The following is a 19,405-nucleotide window of genomic DNA, read 5'->3' on the forward strand; positions in this document are numbered from 1 at the left end:
TTAACCATAATAATTTTGAACTAAAGCTTCTTCATGTTTGTTATTCAGATATCAAGAAATTGTATAAGCAAACAACTTGAAGACAAATTCTGTTAATAGACTATCTAGTCTCTGTCCAGCCAGGGGAAAAAAATTGTTCAGGTGCATTGTGCACCTGACCTGATTTTATGCCAGGATCAGAGATACTGATTTTGCAAAATGTATTTCCATTTGAAATCTGCACAAGATATTTTCACATATTGTGGGCTCTCAGTTAAGTGTTTCTCTATCTGCAGCCCCAAAGAAGAAAAAAAATTGGGTCTTCAATCAATTATTCAAAAGTTGAAGCTACTTGAACAGGTAAATTCTATTTAAAATTCTGCCATTAAATCAACACATTCTAGTCCCAAGCAGTATCAGGTCTTCCACAAACAGCAAGTTATTTAAATTTTTCTTATAAAAGCAGTTATATAAATAAAGTCCTGTGAAATATCTGCTGAGTGTTATGTTTATGTTGCAATAAACAGTCTACATTTGTATTGTGGAATATAAAAGACCTTCTCATTCTAAGACATCCAGTATTAATTTTGTGTGGATAAAACAAATACTACATAACAATCAGCTCTTTTATAAATAATTCAAGCCCAAATTAAGTTTTGAATGCTTCCATTTTAAATGTATGCTGGTGCAAAATGATAATCACTATGTGAAATAACTATAGTCCAGGAAGAAAAAAAAGTTCCTTTTCTATTCCTGCTATTAAATGGGATCAGTATATTGCAAATCCTCTTTAGGACAGGGTCAAGTTTCTGCTCATGCTGTATCACCACTCTGTGCACGCCATTTTCAGGTTCTCTTGCACCATTACTAAAACGTCATCCCTCGGTATAGAAAATGCTACCAAAATAGCTGACCCACGGTTTTGTTACTTTTCGTGAAAAAATAGAAAACATTGCTAAAGGACAGTAATATGTGGCTCAGACACAGGTACGTAGGTATAGGTATGAAACGCAGTTCACAACTAATCAAAATATACAAATCTACACCTGGAACAGAGTGCAAAAAAAACCCAAACAATCTAAAAACAGAAGGTATCCCACTGACAGCTCAGAAGGCATTAAAAAAAAAAAAAAAAAGTAAAAATAAAAAACATTCTTTTTCAATTGTTTTTCCTAATGTACAGCCCACACTACTACTCTTCATGGCATTGCACAAATATTTCCCTGGCCTGCTGTCAAATAATCACAGCTCCCCAGCTTCCAGACAGCACTGCTGGTAACTTTTAGCTCTTACATACTTCTGCTCACAGCACCCACCCTCACAAGGATACCCAGCTGGTGTGCATTTCTGCTGCTGACTCAAAATGCCTCTGCCACTGTTCATTAAGTACAGGTGCACAGCCCCTTGATCCTCTGAACTTGCCAGCCCCAAAGGTGGCAGCCAAGGTGGGGCTGAGTGGGACACAGGGCCGTGGCATTCCCAGGAGTGAGGCTCCAGCACAGCTCATGGCACACCTGACAAACTGAGCTGAACGGGGAGAGCTCCTCCCGTTCCCCCTCTACCCACCCAAGGACAGGCCAAGACATAATCAGGTTGATAATGCAATGCTACCATTGGTTTTTAACCCTAGTTTATAAATATGTCACATTTTCACATCTAAAAGTTCAATGTGGAAATAAATTAATATACAACATAAATGTTAGTGCTTTAAAAACAGATATAAACACTAGTTTAAAAAAAAAAAAAAAAAAAAAAAAAGCCTGACACTGCAAAAAATTCCTGGGAAGTATGGAAGAACTTGGATTATACCCTACATAAGAACAGGAAAGGTGTCCTGTTTCTTCAAAGCCTGCAAACCTTGAGGAAACAAAAAAACAGGCCAGCAGATGTACTAAAGCCTGCAACCCGGCTGTGTGCACAGGACTGAACAAAGACTGCCACACTAATGGTACAAGTACTGTCTTAACTCTGCAATAAACAGATTCATTTTGCTCTCAGCTCGAGTCTTGTTTTCATAGGCTACAAACACTGACATTTTCGTGTATAAGTTTATGCAATGGTTGCTGATTTTGCCATTGTTAAGCAGCTGGACATCCCTTCTTGGAAAAATAAAATGGTCAGGATTACACACACCACCCCCCCCCCCCCCCCCCCCGCACAGTACTCTCAATTTAAAAAGGATTTTTTAAAAGTTTTTTAGTTTCATCCACCAAAAGTACATTTCATGGAGAAAGATTGCATTTTGTCTATATAATCTTAGGGCACTGAAACATCATTTAGCTCTGTTGCGAAAAAACCCAGGACTAGCTCACATTTTATTTTACTTTAAAAAGTCCGTCCCCCCCAAAAAAAAAAAATCAAAAAAAAAAAACCTCCCACAGCACATTAAGAACTCACTAATTATAGTCTTTGTTGTTTGGGGATTTTCTATCATTTGGAAAGCAAAAGGTATATAGGTGGTGTCCCTGGATTATTTTAACATTCTGCCTGTGTTTATGCCCATTCTTTTTTGCACTATGCAGCACTATTTTCTAAATGCTTTTGCATCTCTTATTGAGTTGCTGATTAGCCGCCACTTTTTGCATCTTTTATTGAGTTGCAGATTAGCCACCTCTCACAATAATGATAAACATTTACTTTTGACACCTTGTTACTGTCGCAGCAAACATCACAGAGAACCACGTACAGAGAGTATCCCCGTACAATTTCAGAAAGCTTCAGCCCACACACAGTAACACCATACCTCTTCAGAAGGCTTCAGGTTCCTGCCCTACAGAGTAACATCGCACCAACTCAGGAGGCTGCAGGGGTCTGCCCTTCTTGTTCTTCACCCCAACCTTTTATCCCCTCACGTTGATGCCCTGCCCCTGTGTGCCCTCTGCTCCCTTTGGAGGTTGCTCAGTGCCCCGCGCACTCCATGGCTCATTGCTGTCAGTGCTGCTCACCGCTGCTCACAGCTGTGCCACTGGGGATGGGGCTGGGCCAGCCCCACTCCAACCACCACAAACTGTGTGTCTACATGTTCCAGGCACTTTTCTTTGTCAATTGCTTTCAGTTGTTTGCAAGAGTTTATTTACAAACATCGAACATTTATAAACACCTGCCAGGTGCAAACAACTTCTTTACTGGGGGACAGCTGCACTGTCAGAGACGCTGTATTACAAATTCACCTTCAGAAAACACTCTTCTGTTATTCCTCTCTTAGCAAAGGACTTTACCTCATCATCATTAGGAAAATGCAGCTGTTGCAAAGGAAGATTAAAATGTTTTTACTTTTTTTTATCACTGTTTCACATCAGAATTAAACATCCCTTCTCTACTACTTTAGCTTAAAAACTCCGAGAGAGAAGGTATTATATTAAATTTGCCTATAAAGCTATATAGTTACCCCTAATTCTACAAGTGTGTATTCTCCTAGAAAAGGAATGCTAGCCAATACTTGCAGGGCAAGGTTTTTATAAAAAATAAAATAAATTTTAAAAAATGCCCGACTTAGGGCTGAACATTCCCACGAACATAATGTACCATAATAGCCACATACTTGTCATTAAACACAGGGCACAAAAGTTCCCTTTGGAGAGAAACGTTAAATCGTCTCTGCACTTGGTCGTACTTCTATCATTACTGCAGAAGGCGCCTAGGCACACTTCGTTTTTATGAAACCGTGACAGACTATTCCAACGCCCGTTAGTATCGCTAAACGCGGCAGAGAAGCTCCAACAGCAATAGAATGATAAATTATTATTTATTTTATTTTAAATAAATCCATTTTCGGGTGAACCAGACCCGCCCCCTCGGAGGGAGGAGCCGTCCCGTCTGAGCACCGCCCGCCTCAGGCGGGCCCTGGCGCGGCTGCTGAGGGACCCCGGTACCGAGACTCTGAGGGGATCCGTCGTTAATAACAGCGGCTGCCGAAGGGCCCCAGTACCGGGGCTGTGAGGCGATCCCTCGTTAATAACAGCAGTTGCCAAGGGCCCCGGTACCGGGGCTGTGAGGTGATCCCTCGTTAATAACAGCAGTTGCCAAGGGCCCCGGTACCGGGGCTGTGAGGAGATCCCTCGTTAATAACAGCGGCTGCCGAGGGGCCCCAGTACCGGGGCTGTGAGGGGATCCCTCGTTATCAGGGGTACTGGGAGGAGCCTGGTTAATAACAGCGGCTGCTCAGAGGGACCCCTCGTTCCGCCGGGTACAGAGCGGGATGCCCCGTTATCCGGCGTGCCGAGGATAGTAACAGGGCTGCTGATCACTGTTGATTACTCGTTAGTAACAGGGCTGCTGACAGGGACCCCTCGATAACAGGCGGTCCTGAGTGGGACCCCGGTAAGCTCAGGGCTGCACGCCCTTGCCCTGAGGCGAGGGAACGGGGAGCCCAGCGCCGACACAGTCCCCCGGCCTCTCCTCCATGGACGCCGCCGTCACCGCCCGCTGCCCATGCGCGCTGCTGCCGCGCAGGCGCAGAGGCGAGGCCGGGGCCGGGCCGGCGGGCAGCCATGGTGTACATCTCGAACGGTGAGGGGCCGGGGCAGCCGCGGTGTGTGTCTGCAACGGTGAGGGGCCGGGCCGGGGGCTGGCACCGACCGGGGGCACCGGGGCTGCGCTGCGCGGAGCGCCGCCCGCAGCGCCGCCGCTGCCGGGACAGCCGGGCAGGGTCTGGCAGCTGCCGGTGTCGCGTCACCCCGCGCTGCCCTGCGGCCCAGCTGGCCTGCTTCTAAAGCGGATTTGGGGACTTTGAGGAGTCAAGTGCGTGCTGCAGACTCCGGGAGCGTCACACGGCAGCGCTTTAACCGCTTACGGGGAATCAGACTGCGCTGGTGCTTTCTGTAGGTTTTCTGGACGTGGAGCCCTTGTGGCGGTGCTGACCCCTTTAGCTCAAGAACTTGGGCAGTAACCTGCAGAAAATGAAACTCGCTGCCATGAAGTGCAGTTTCACCGTCCCAGCTGCAAGCTGTGGAATTAGCAGATCTGGTTTTGTGTAATGTCCTGTTCAGTGTCACACACTGAACGTCACTGGATGTGTTGTGTCTGGATATGTTACAGGACAAGTTTTGGATAACCAGAGTCGGGCTCCCTGGAGGTTGTCATCTATAACAGATTTCTTCTGGTCAATCGCAGATTTTGTGGTTCTGTTGTAAGTAGAAGTTAATTCTTTGGGTGAGCTTCATTTTAGATTTGACATGGGTGGAAGTTACACAATGCTATCAGTAACATAACAGTAAAAATATTATATTTACTCTCTAGCATTCCATATGTATAAATGCTTTACTACAACTATGTGGTTGTGTTTATTAAGCACAGTATACTTAACAAAAAGTGCATGAAAGTGACTATAACTTATCGGCAGTTCAAATGAGTTTTCTTACATTTAATCTATTTTGATACTGCAGAAATGAAATATACACTTTTGTTAAAAAGCATCTACTAGCTGATCAAATAATTAAGCTGTTTGGAGAATTTCTACTGGTGACAATAGATTCTGACTACGTCAAAGTAATCACACAGTAAACACAAATTTGGATCAAAGCCAGTTACCAAACAGAAAGTTCATGTGATATATTCAACAGTTCTTAGCAATTTCAGTTATAAGTTTATGCTTTATGCATTTCTTGCATATTAGCAAGAAAATTAGATTTTATAGTTTAAGCGTCAGTGTAATTTGGAATTATTTCAGGTTTTAGTTTCATATGTAGGAAACAAATTGCCAGGATTTAAACAACACTGATCACGAGAAGATACACTGTTCACTCCTGAAAACCACTTACCATTGTTTTAATGGTAATGAAAACCACCTAACCATTGTTTTAATTTTTCAGTTTCCAGAGCATTATTCAACCAGATTTAAGAAGAAGAGGCTACACATCTTCCTCCTATTCAGGATACCATGATGGAAGAGGGTATTTTTTTTTCATATTCACACAGGTTTTTTTCCTCTATCTTGGTGAAGTGAAAGGAATCTGAGTAGATTACAGCTGTGATTGCATTGAATTGGGTTGTGCAGGAAGGCTAAAACGGTTATCTGCACTATTGTTGGTAACAATGCACAGCTTTGGACAGCTGCAATAGCAGAACAGACACACTAACACTCTCTGAAAATATTTTTGAAGCCTGCCTAGGAGAAAAGTTATCTTTGTTAAAATTCTTCTTTTCTTAGACATATTTCTGCTCAGCATTTGACTTGCATTAGTGCAGTCATTTCTTGTATTACATTACCTAAAGCAAAACACTGTTACAGGGGTGTAATTTCTATGAACACTGCAGCCTAAGTGTTTTGTAGGACTGTTTAAAGCATCAGTGATCTGTGGCTTTCTCACATCACACAGCAGTAGTGAAACAGGAGAGGATTTTTGTGATAGTGGGGTTGGGGTTTTCTTACAGCTTTCCAGGTGAAACTCAACTTTTTTTAGAGGTTCAGACTTTCTCACTACTGACATTTAGAGACAGTGTTATTGTGTTTCCTGTTGAGAAGTTTAATGTAGAATTCCTTTCTTTTCAGGCCTCCAGCAAATCCTCGCCGTCGGATGGGCCGAATAAATCACTGGGGTGGAGGCCCCAGTCCACCCCCAATGGCTGGAGGTGGATGAGGAAGGTAATTCCAAATCTGCTGCATCCTGCTTTGAAGGGTTTGGGGTTTTTTCAAATAGCAGTGTTAAATCAGGGTTAAGGTGGAATGGAGTGTTTTGTAGTTCCTGGTGCAGAAGTTCCCAAAACAGGAAAATAATCAAGATTATTCAACAATAAAAGAAATAAAGATACTTCCAGTAAAGGGGAGAAAAAGTAGGGGGAAGGGATGTTAAAAAGGATTTTGGTTTAGGAATGGTGGGCTTTTATTTTTAATTACACAGAAGTTGATAGACAAAGTGTGGCAAAGATTTTTGAGCACAACTGATAAGTTATTTATAGCTTCTCACCTTTTTTGGCTGCTAATTTAAAGATCAGATTGTTAGAAAATGATGCTTTGTTTGCATTTCTAATAGTTATATGACGTGATGGGTTTTGGTTAAAGTTGGTATTTCTCAACAGAAATGAAAGAAAAATATAAAGTTACAAGACAATAAAAATGGGGTTTTTTCCCCCATTACAATGACACAGCCATACCAAACTTGAAGTCCATTAAAGTGTAAAAATCAGAATTGCTTAGAAATAGAGGTAAAAGAGGTTTTAAATTTCTTACAGCTGCCTGATACTTAATTCTGTTTAATAATTAGTTTGGCTGCTGGGAGTTACAGCTGACACCGAGTGTATTTACAGTATGGTTTAATTTACTTTAAGACGTAAGTAAATAATCTTTGTTTTCATCAGTCACTCCCATTGTAACTATAATAAAAGTTACAAGGAAAAAAAAAACCAACCCATGCAGGTAGTTAATACCTGTAAACCTTGTAGGAAAAAGTTCATATACCAGGAAACACAGACACCGGTATTTCAGTTCACTTCAACAAGGATAAGCTTCTTCCAAGTGGGAGAAAAACCCTGGGACATTGTGGTTTTCTCTTGTTGAGTAGACACCAGGCCACAAAGACTGTGGAGATGGCTTTTGGGTATTCACAGCTACGTGTAACCTGCTGAGAAATAAAGTTAGCAAGTCTTTAGCATGTCTCATTTAGGTAAATTAAAAGCAATATTATTTTAAATTTTCTACTTAATTTCGTCTCACAAAGAAAGGCCTTTTTAAATGTACTGTTACTGCTTTATCTTTTAGGTAAACGCCTGCTGAAGAGGCAGGCACAAGCATACACATCAGCCAGATGAAAAGAAGAGTTTAGTGGTGGACCAAATGGGGATGTGTATGCCTGACTGGAAACTGTTCTGTGATAGGAGCAGATCAATGAAGTTGTACTGGGAACTCCTTCCTCAAGGATCCGGTGTAACTGAACCACAGTTTCATTAAATACATGTTTACTGTCTAAAGTCTTTGTATAGTTTCTGAACATTTTACTGTAGTTGCAAAGTTATAAGTAAATTATATTTGGCTTGTCACAAGGCTGATTTTCTCATCATTTTTAAAAACTGAAAAAATCTGAAGTACAATAAGCCTTCTTATATATATATAAATACATATTTATAGTTGATAGAGATGGTCCCTCACAAGTCAAAGCAGCACTTCCTAAGAGCTTTTATACTCGCTCTCTCAGAACAAACACTCTGTACTTTGTTGTATTTTCCTTCTATTAATGATACTCTAAAAGCATTTCAAAAATGCAGTTAACAAATTACTTTGTTTTACAGCCCTTGCTTCACTAAGGTCCATAATAGTGTTTATAACAGAAACACCTCTTGAAAGAACTTCCTTCTCCCCTATAAACTTACTGAAATGTGTAAAAACAGTTACAGTACAAATTTTGGGGTTTTTTACAATAAAATTAGGTGTTGTTATTATTACATGAAGAAAAAAGAGGGCAACTCAAATACTGAAGGCTATCCCAGAGTAGTTATTTTCTTTCAAATAGTAACTGTCTTTTATCTGATGTATCCCTTTTCAGGATGGGAGTTTCTCACTGTTTTTGCACTCAATGTATTCCTTAACAGTCCTTAGCAGGACATTAATCAACAATGCCCCTCAATTAACAAGACACTCCAGCAGATACCACGCCTACCTAACACAAAATTTCTCTCTTTTAGACTCGGCTGTGTAACAGCAACTCTCAGCCTTTAAGAGCCACACCTCCCCCTGCTCCAGTCAAACATCCTCTCTGCATAGTTTATAAAGGAGCTCGCTGCCCATCGTTAGCCCCTTGCAGCTTACCACGTACACCAGCTGCACTACAGCCTTTGTACAGGGTATTTTAAGCTCCAGCCGTACCAGCCCAGCTGAGAGCGTTTGGCTGCTGCTCCACCAGACCCGCTGCAGCGGCAGGGCTGCTCCGCACGCTCCCCGTGCCGCTGCTGGGCTCCTCAGCGCCGGGGCGGGAGCCCCGCACGCCGCTACAAGCGGAGCCATCCCGGCAGCGCCCAGGAGCCGCCGAGGCCCCCCCGGTACCTGCTGAGGGGCGGGGCCGGGCCAGGGCCCGCCCGCTTCCGCCCCGCGCGGGGCTCGGCGCCGCTCGGGGCCGGCAGACGCGGCTTCCGCCCGGCCGGAGCATGACCCAGGCGGAGAAAGGCGAGGCGGAGAACGGCAAGGACAAGGAGCGCGACCGGGAACGCGAGCAGCGCGGCGTGAAGCGGCCCATCGTCCCCGCCGCCGTGCCCGAGTCGCTGCAGGAGGTGAGGCCCGGAGCGGCGGCGGCTGCCGGGCGCTGCTCCCTCCCCGCTGGGGCGGGCCCGGCCCGGGCTCGGCCTTTTAAAGGCCTGCGGAGGGGGTGTGGAAGCGTCGGGAGGTCTCCAGGTGGTCCTGGGGGCTCGATCTGACTCCGTGCTCGTTGTCCTTGCTTTCAGCAAATACAGAGCAACTTCATCGTGGTGATCCACCCCGGCTCGACCACCCTGCGGCTCGGGCGGGCCACGGACACGCTGCCCGCGGGCATCCCGCACGTGATCGCGCGGCGGCACAAGCAGCCGGGCCAGGCGGCCTACAGGGACAGCTGGCTCCTCCGGGACGGCCTCAATGTGAGCGCGGCCCCGCCTCGCCGAAATCCGCGTGGCCATCGCCTGCTCTGGGGCGGTTTGGTTTCTCGTGTAGTGCATATGTGCCTTTCATCCTTCATGGTTGCCCAGAGGAGAGTACATCTCGTGTCAAACTTTTTTTTCACCCTTTTAAGGACTGTAGATGCCACCTACTGAAGTCAGTAGGCTTGGACCAGTCTTCGTTTTATTTGATTTGTTTGCAATGAACTAAACCTAAAGAATTAATAGGTTGAGGGTTTGTGCGTGTTGATTTCCCTGTGCTATGGTCTGGTACCACACTCAGTATTTCTTCTGGTGGAATGCCAACTGCAGGATTAGAATCAGATTTCTCCGTTTGTGAATGTGTTGGTTAGTAGTTAGTGACTTGGGTAACACAGCAAGTCATTTTAGTCCAGCCTGGTCAAAAGACATATGTAATAATCTTATTTGTAGTCTGAATCTGTTATAATCAAACTAACCTCTCTAATATTAGACCTCACCGTTAAATAATTGAGATCTGTTTAAACATTTTTGCTCCTATTTCATATGTCTGTAGTTAAGTAGATAATGGCCTGAGCACATCATTAGAGATGAAGTCCAGCAGCCACTAAAAGCAGTTAAAAGATTCAAGTTGACTTGAATAGGTGTTGGGAACTCTAATATAAAAAATAGTTTCTTTTAAAATGAGCATAAGTCAGTTTTGGATTGTACAAACATCTGCCCTACGGTGTATCTAAATTTAATAAGAAATTATTTCATTGTTTCCTAATAGCTTCAGTATTACCAGTATGTAAATGTGGTCTGAAAGTATTTACATTGCATATTTGGGGTTTTTCCTTAGAAACCTGAAAGTACTGAGCAGAGACAAAATGGCCTTAAAATGGTGGACCAAGCAATATGGTCCAAAAAGATGTCAAATGGAGCGAGGCGCATACCAGTGTCACCTGATCAGGTAACTCATTCTTTGGGTCTTATTAAATTGTTCATTCATACAGTCCTTGGGTGAGATGCTATGCTTCAGGACAAGAATAGATACCCTTCCTAGACCAAGTATGCATAGGTGCTATTGTGTTACCTAACTCTGAAAACATGTGAAAGTTAAGATTATAAGTGTTTTCTCAAGGGCTGGGTTCAAAGGGATATTTCATTTTTCTTCCATGCATAAAAAGTGACCGGTGAAATATTTATCAACAGGATTTGGTTTGGTTACATTTCAGGCCAGGTCATACAACAGACAGATGAGGCCTGCCATTTTGGATCACAGCTCCGGGGCCAAGTGGACAAACACATCAAATCATCCTGAATTTTTGGTAGGAGAAGAGGTAAGATTGATTTTCCTGCTGAATGAGGCTTTGTGTGCTTTAATGCAGCCATTGATCAGTTGCAGTGTGCTGTGAGCTAGTGTGTACTGAAAGATGTGTAAAGCTAACCAAGCAAAGCTGAGATACCGTACTGTGGAGTAACAGAGTATTTTTTATCATTCAGCAAGACAAGAGGGTTCCCCCATTTGCTTAACAAGTATCTTGGATCCCTTACTGCTATAAATCAGGGTTTTTGCAGGGAGTAGGTGAGAACTTTACCCATATGGCATAATTCAGAGAAAAAGAAAGAAACTGATGAAAGTATCACTACATGGAATTGCTGCTGAGTAACTTGATATTTGTGGGCTTCAAAGTATTTAAGTTATTTTAGTTTCTAATATGGTGTAGTGGAAAAATATAGCTTTATATTCACTAGATGTCTGTGGGTAAGAACATTCAAACAATTTAGACTATGTATTTGCTGTCTTTTTATTTTAATGGTTTATAATCAAGCCCTGTTACAAAGAAATCTGCTGTGTTGCTGTGACATCATTCTGAGCTCTGTCGTGTCTTGTGTGTGCTTCTGAAATACTTTTCTTCCCAGCTGTCACTCATTTTGTTAGTATTTTTTTTGAGAAAAGCAATGCCCAGAATGCAATCTCTCATTTTCAGGCCCTGTATGTCAATCCATTAGATGCTTACAACATACATTGGCCCATTAGAAGGGGGCAGCTGAATCTCCACGCAGGACCTGGTGGCTCCCTCACTGCAGTACTGGCAGACCTGGAAGTTATATGGTCACATGCAATACAAAAGTACCTGGAAATACCTCTGAAAGACCTAAAGGTGAGCTGTGAACAGCACATTTATGTGGTGTGGGCTGTATCCACTTCTCTAAACGTTGCTGTAAAAGAGAAGCAACTTGCTGGTATTGGTAGTCTCTTACTGGTGCTTTCCTTAGTAAATACCTTCTTTCTGCTGGTGAGCTAGGTTCCCAAGACTTCATCTGGAATTTTGTCCATGTCTTTAAGACAAAAGCTGTTGATAGAACCTCTAACAAGGATGTTTAGAAATCCCATGATAGACATTTCATAGTTTGTCTTTCTTTGGGTTTTTTTGTTGACTGTAAAGGAGGCACCTAGGGAAGGGCTGCCTGATACTTGTATAATTACTTATCCTTGTTAAGTAGGTGTTTGTCTCATGCCTGGTGTACTTTTACACATTTTAATGGCTACAGACTCTTGGCACATACTTAGAACATATTTTAAAGTATTAGAAACCTTCCCCTTTCCTAAAATTTTGATTTTTTCCTATAAGTTGTATATCGAACTTTATTTGAGAGCTGGCTTTAATTTACTGTTCTTGTCTTCAGTACTACAGATGCATTTTACTAATTCCAGACATCTATAATAAACAACATGTGAAAGAACTGGTAAATATGATCCTAATGAAGATGGGCTTCTCAGGTAAAATCCATAGTGAAGGAAGTACTTGCATTAATTAATAAGATGTTTTTTTCTTTTAAGGCATATTTTGCACATCAGTCCCAGGTTACCTGGGCCTAGCACCCTCATCTTTTGCCAATCACATAACTGCTATCTCTTCTAAAGGGGTAAAATGGTTGGCTAATATTGAAACAAGTTTTTTGGTTTGCTGTTATGCATTCTAGGTGTGGGCTTCTCATTCAGCTGGATTAAAAGTAGCAGCAGTCTGATTTCTTAAATATTTCTAAAATGCATGACTGTCTAGAAGGACAGAGTGGAATCTCTGGTACTTCCCAGGTTTAAGTATGGGCTTATGACACAAATGTGCTCTGTAAAGGTGGATTGTAGGGAAAACAGAGGGTCAAATTGGGCCTTATTTCAGAATTACTTAAAGACCATATCTGAATTGCTAATAACAATGCTACTTGATTAAAACCAGAAAATAATTAGGAAAACACTTCAGAAAGCACTTCATGTACATCTGGTAGCCAAGACCCTGCAGTACCAGATTGAAAAAATACTTGCAATTTGGAGACAATGCCTTTAATCTTGTAGAAAAAAGGGTCATTTGACCCTGCTCTTAGCTTCTTTTCAGGACTTTTAAAGCCTTATTCAACAAAAAAGTCTCATAAGTACCCCCCACCCACCTTCACTAAATATACAGGCTTTCAGTGGAGAGTCAGCCTATTTGTAGATCTTTAAAAGACATTAAAATGTCCTTTAAATGTCAGCAACATGACTGTAAAATTTGGCATAAATTTAATATAATTTTTTCTCATATTGCTAGGAATTATTGTACACCAGGAGTCTGTCTGTGCTACCTTTGGAAGTGGTTTAAGCAGTGCATGCATTGTGGATGTGGGAGATCAGAAGACAAGTGTTTGCTGTGTAGAAGATGGTGTTTCCCATCGCAATACCAGGTACCTTAGAGCGTGCAGAATTGTTATAATCATGGACTTAGTTGCTTACCAAAGATTTGACTTCTAAAAGGAGACAAAATTTATAGAAATATTGAGGTTTTCTTACTCTGAGGCATTTAACAGAGACAACTGTTATAATATGAACCTTAAAGAATTATCTTTAAAAGAAGAAAAGAGGCAGAACTGATCAGAACTAATACTGTGTTCTGTAAACTCTGTGGAAGTCATGATTCCAGCATGGCAAAAATCTTCCTAGCATTCCTCTCACTATTGCTGCAGTCAGCCAGTATTTCAGTAACTACATAAAAAGATCTCTTTCTTCTCTGTGCTTTAGGCTGTGCCTTGCATATGGAGGATCTGATGTGTCAAGGTGTTTTTATTGGCTTATGCAACGAGCAGGATTCCCATACAGAGACTGCCAGTTAACTAATAAGTTGGATTGCCTGCTGCTTCAGCACCTAAAGGAGACGTTTTGTCATCTAGATCAGGTGAGAGGGGGCAAATTGTGTGTTAGCAAAGTAATTTTTTTTTTCTTTTACAGAGTGTTGCTCTGGGGAGCCTTTTTGTGAGTCCAAGTTAATTGTAAATATTTTACTCAGGAGAATAATGGCAAAAGCTGTAGAAGCTTTAGACTTGAAATATTTATAACTTGGTTTATTTTTCCTCTAACTGAAAGGAATCCCAACCCTTAGAAAGATAATTTCTTTGTTTTTCTTGCTGAAAGAAGCTGATAATAATTGCATACTTGCTGGTTTTCAACTTCAGTTCTGTAAGACCTGCTAACAAGTCTCTTCTTCTTGCAAAACCCTCATTGTAGAGGCTTAGGCATGTAAAAAGCTGTCTGCCACATCATACTAAATGGAAAAGACTAAAAAACTCAAGAATAGGTAAATAAAATCCATAGTTAGGAGACAGTTTTGTTACTTTTCGTTGTTTTCTGTAATTAAATAGATTATGCAGCTTGATAGATATAAAAGATTTTTTTATTGTTGTTTCCATTGTTTCTTACCTTAGGATATTTCTGGATTACAAGATCACGAGTTCCAAATTCGGCACCCGGATTCTCCAGCTTTATTGTACCAGTTCCGGTTAGGGGATGAGAAATTACAGGTGATTTTTAAATTAAATTACAAATGTAATGAGCATTCAGACTCAGAGCCTCAGTTTGTATCAGTCCAATGCTACTAGGCCCATGTGATTTGTGGATTGTTCTTAAACTGCTTGTAGATAAAATTAATTCCTATATGGATGAGTGGGCCTAATGCAGCACTGGTGCATGCACGAGACTTTCCAAGTAGCTTTAGCTACAGTGGTTGTTGCTTCCTCTAAATATGATCATTATCCTTCAAGTGCAAAGCATTAATGTTAATTTTGCAAGTTTTTCAGCTTACCATTGAATTTTCCAATTTTGTAACAAATGACATTTGAGTACTTGTTTATCATACAATGCTAAATCTCTAAAGAAACTTGTGTAATTGTTGGGATATTTTTTAATTGTAAAAAAACAGAAGACACTTCAGTATTTCACAAACTACCTGGAAAAAAACCACCTCTATTTAATTTTGAATAGTGAGAAAAATAGAACAGAATTTTTTCTGTAGTAAAGGCCATAAGAAGGAATACTGTAGTAAAACCATGCCAAATCTCTCTTCAGGCACCCATGGCTCTGTTTTATCCAGCAACTTTTGGAATTGTTGGACAAAAAATGACAATTTTGCAGCACAGGTCACAAGGTGATCCTGAGGATCCTCATGATGAGCATTATCTGCTGGCCACACAAAGTAAGCAGGAGCAGGTGTGTGATTGCTGGTTTTATTTTTCATTAACTGTCACTTAATTGGGGAATAAAATGAGGACTCATTAGCTCATCTCAGAAACCAGTTTGTTACCTTGGTCAGAAATATTAAAGAATAAATTTAAAGTAAGTAGTTACAGGTGCCTAAACAATTCTTTAATTAGAAGTGTGCATTTTTAAAGTCAAAGAAGGGATCCCTGTGTTATGGGATTCAGCGATGTGATGGAGTTCAAAATGAGCCCTTACTTAGAACATGAGGATTAAAATGAAAATCAGATGAGACAATAATGCAGGGCTTAACCTTGCTGGGCGAAAAGGTGAAAGGAAATAACAATGGTGCTTAGTTAAGTCTTTGTACTGTTCTGTAACCTGCTGTGACCTTTTTGCGCTTTTGTTTTCTCATTTTTAAGTCTGCAAAAGCTACAGCTGACAGAAAATCTATGTCAAAGCCTGGTGCATTTGAGGGAGAATTGAGAGGCCAATCCTCGGACATTTCAGAGAGGATGTACCCACAAGAAGTGGAGCTGGGCTCTTCCCAGGGTGACTGCATGATACCTGGCAATGATTCAGAGGAACCTTTAAGTGCACACATGTCCAGGAAAACTGCTATTTCTCAGTTTGAAGGGAAAGCCTTGGGCCTGGACAAAGCCATCCTTCATAGTATCGACTGCTGTGGTAAGAATTACATTTGTACAAGTCTGTGAAATAGACCTCAGGGTGGATTTATGTAACTCCTGTATTTCACCAAAGAAAGATGGGTCCCTAGGTTTTATCATCTGGAGAGTAGCTACACTGTTTCTTATGCTTGCATCTTTGTTGCTGTTTCTTGACCTGTGTGTCCAAGGAATAGAAGAATTTTAAAGCAAACATCAGTTTCTATCTGGTTTGACTTGCACTAAATTAATTGTAATACAGGCCACAATAACTTCAAAAAACAGATGTATTTCTATATATTCATTCATTCCAGCATCTGATGATACAAAAAAGAAGATGTACAGCTCCATCTTAGTAGTGGGAGGAGGCCTTATGTTTCATAAAGCTCAAGAGTTTCTTCAACACCGAATTCTCAACAAAATGCCACCCTCTTTCAGAAGAGTTGTTGAAAATGTTGAGGTCATCACAAGGCCTAAGGTAACTGTTAAAACTGATAGCCAAGTAGTTAGTAAACTATGATTGGTTGAAATCTTTGAAAGGTTAAATGAAAAAAATTCTTTTGAAATCCCAGAGTAGTTGAAGGTCTGAGATTTAAGGGAGCTTTCAGCCTATGACACAGCACTGGCTGGTTAGAGACAGGGAGTTAGAGGCATAGTAAGAGTGTGACTGGTGCAGGTCACTGAAGTGTTTATTAGCTCAAGGCCCTATTTGTAAAGAAGCAGTACTGGCCCATGAAGGTAACCTGTCTCCTCAGCAAGAAATTGTGATTTTTTTATGTTTTAGTACTATAAAGATAATAGAAATACGGGCATTGAGGTTAATTTCCATTTGGCATTAATCAGGCAAAACTTGTAAATATACTTCCATCTATTTCAGAGCCTCCATTACTGAAGGCAAGATTTTCATTATATGCTTAGAAAGCATTTTAAAACAAAAAGTGACTTCTCAAAGCATCTTGAATATCAGTTAAATATTTTTATCTCACTACTTTTTCCTGGATAATACTGTAAAACTTTTCTTCCCCTACTCCTCCAGATTCTAACTAGTGAATAGTGTTGGAAAAATAGGATACAGCTTTGGAGAATGATGCAAAGTGAGACCAATGACTGTGTGCCATCTGTGTTTTGAATTTAGGATATGGATCCACGTTTAATTGCCTGGAAAGGAGGGGCAGTTTTGGCCTGCCTGGACACAACTCAGGAGCTGTGGATATACCAGAGGGAGTGGCAGCGCTTTGGGGTCAGGATGTTACGGGAGCGAGCTGCCTTTGTGTGGTAATGGAGGTGCTTACAGAGGAACCTCTAGGAACTTCACTGAAGATTCCTTACCCAAAATGCCATTTTTTTTCCCAGTGCACATGAATTGATCTTCTGCTGATACATATTTTTTGTATTTTATTAATATTAACTTCAACTGAGGTTTTTCTGGACGTGTTGTAAAAAACCAAAAGACTTACTGAATTCATGTGACTTCAGCTTTTGTCTTTTAAATTGTATGCATTGAATTCTGCATACAGCGTGCCACTGTCATCTCCAGAGTAACTGTATATTATACAGGTAATGTATATTAAAATTGCACAATGTAGGAACTTAAGGTATGAAATATTATGTGAGAGATGTTAAGCCAAGATTCATTCCAGAAACATGTACACAGAAGCAACAGCTGAAGAGTGCAGCTGTGGGTTTAATGTAATATTCTGATTGCTACTCTAATGTTACCAGGAGATGAAGTTGTTATATAAGTGATCATTAGGGTAAAAGTGAAATGAAGAACTAGAACTACAGTCACTGTTTGGTTTTTACTTATGTAATAAATTATTTTATTCAGTGGAAATACAAAGAGTTTGGAAGTGGAGTATTTTTTTCTTGCCCTGTACTTATCATCAAAACCTATTAGTTTTTCATTATCTATTGTAGAGTCCACTTTTTTCCTTATTTTACAAAAATCAATATAATATACCCAAAAGACCTAGCTGCAATTTTATACAACCAGCATAGCTTCCAGTTCATTCCACCTGAGGGCAGTGAGGCTGCACTCCTCAAATCACCCTGCAACACCAACCAAACCTGGTTTGGTTGGGCAGCTGCTTTCAAAACCACAGGACTGGTTTGAATGAAATAGTGAAGCTGGAGCTTCCTGAACAAACCTGAGAGCGTTCCTATTGCAACAATACCTAAAAGGCAGTCTCCTTTATATAACCGTAGCTAAAAGGATGCTTGCAGCAAAACTCAGCAGAATACAAAAGGTGAGAACTCAGAAAGGTGAGAACTCTTACCTCTGTGTGAGATGGCATGAGCTGCCCCAGCAATGAGACACAGTCACAAGTACAGCAGCAAGGAGAAATCAGTCACATCCTCCAACTGCATTGATTGTGAGGAGCTCTAAAAGAGAAAAAAATCACTTTGAAACAAGTCTCTAAAAGCTATCAGTTATCATAATAATACCAATATATGGTATGTATGCATTTGTTTATGTGTATTTTAATAGAATTTAGAGAAAAAGCACACAGATTTACTGAAATGATAATTTCCAATGTCCATACATAGAAAGTGTGCTAAAAAGCAACACAAAATGATTAATCATCTATATTGGAGTTGTTGATTACCTAATTTACTTAATTTTCTTCCCTACCTTGAAAGAAACAAGGCATATCAGTCTGAGTCTGCTCCCTGCCAATTCCTCCCATGTTCCTGGAATGTATCTCCCCCTGCAACCTGAGGTGTCATCATCTCCTCTTGTCCTTTTTGGTTAGAGTTTTACCCTGAGCAACAGCAACAAAATAACAAATTCCTGAGATGCAGCATTACTCTGATAAGCATAACATTTAAGAGGAAGAAAGTGAAAGGCAAAATTTGCCAATGCCAGCATATATAAAGTCACCTAAGACCAAAAACATCTGCATCTTGACAGGATTTTAACATTCAAACATCTGTATAACCAAAATATTTATTTTTCCCAGATTATTGCAAACATCCAGGGGAAAATCTGCTGAAAATACCTGATAAATATTGCAGCATGAAACAATTAGTAGTTTCAGCTTAGTTTGCAGTGAATACTGACTTGAGAATGATAAATATTCAAGTATCCATGCATTACAAAAACAGCAAATTCACCTGCACAGAATTCTCAAAATTTCTGTTTAAAGGCCTTGTGTATGATTTAGTTGGTAACAGAGGGATGCGATATCATCACCAAATTCTAGTCTGCAAACCCATGAAATACTGGACAGGAGCCCTTACAATGAAGTGGAAACTCCTCTATTTTTTCACATTCCAAATAATGAACTTAGAATTTTGTGCTCTACATCTACCCCTACTTAACTGCTGAAATTGCTCTGTTACTTCAGGAAACTTCTATACTCTTATACATATTTAGTGCATGTTTTCTATAGACTTTTTATTTGCTTACCAAATAACAGCATTGAAAGTGTACTAAATTTTTTCAACACTGCAAACACACATCTTGGTTTCAAGAATTCTTAATCACTGCAAAGATTAATGACCAAGTACACATTCACTCATAGTTCCACAGGGAACAATTACTCTTTCCCATTAATGAATAATGAATAATTATTCAGAAGTTTGGAATGTGGTGCTTGAGTGCGAATAACCAATCACCCAGAGACTGTCCATTATCTACTTATCTGATTAAGAACAAAAACATTAACAAGTAATTAAGCTAGAAAATTATTAACGGTGCAATACATTCTGAGAAGAGTGGTGAGGAAGGATGTGG

At 40.7% G+C, this 19,405-nt stretch overlaps 2 protein-coding genes across 3 annotated transcripts; both read left to right on the forward strand.

The window, feature by feature from the left end:
- The first annotated feature begins 4,341 nt into the window (after positions 1 to 4,341).
- SELENOK (selenoprotein K) lies at positions 4,342 to 7,953 on the forward strand. Of its 2 annotated transcripts, XM_041425869.1 has the most exons (5): positions 4,342 to 4,488; positions 5,017 to 5,107; positions 5,790 to 5,870; positions 6,470 to 6,562; positions 7,676 to 7,953. In XM_041425869.1, exons 1-4 carry the CDS (start codon positions 4,470 to 4,472, stop codon positions 6,555 to 6,557), a joined length of 279 nt encoding a protein of 92 aa, XP_041281803.1. In that variant the 5' UTR covers positions 4,342 to 4,469; the 3' UTR covers positions 6,558 to 6,562; positions 7,676 to 7,953. The 2 variants fall into 2 exon arrangements, with proteins under 2 accessions (XP_041281803.1, XP_041281801.1); XM_041425867.1 differs by lacking the exon at positions 7,676 to 7,953 and having other exon boundaries at positions 6,470 to 6,566.
- An 801-nt stretch (positions 7,954 to 8,754) lies between these two features.
- Positions 8,755 to 17,511, forward strand: ACTR8 (actin related protein 8). Its single transcript, XM_041425866.1, has 13 exons — positions 8,755 to 9,177; positions 9,349 to 9,519; positions 10,358 to 10,468; positions 10,734 to 10,838; positions 11,490 to 11,663; positions 12,190 to 12,283; positions 13,089 to 13,221; positions 13,556 to 13,709; positions 14,236 to 14,331; positions 14,876 to 15,016; positions 15,427 to 15,691; positions 15,984 to 16,147; positions 16,805 to 17,511. Exons 1-13 carry the CDS (start codon positions 9,055 to 9,057, stop codon positions 16,946 to 16,948), a joined length of 1,875 nt encoding a protein of 624 aa, XP_041281800.1. The 5' UTR covers positions 8,755 to 9,054; the 3' UTR covers positions 16,949 to 17,511.
- The last annotated feature ends 1,894 nt before the right edge of the window (positions 17,512 to 19,405 follow it).

This window comes from Onychostruthus taczanowskii, unplaced genomic scaffold (assembly GCF_017590055.1).
Source record: "Onychostruthus taczanowskii isolate IOZ18803 unplaced genomic scaffold, ASM1759005v1 scaffold9, whole genome shotgun sequence".
Taxonomy (NCBI): domain Eukaryota; kingdom Metazoa; phylum Chordata; class Aves; order Passeriformes; family Passeridae; genus Onychostruthus; species Onychostruthus taczanowskii.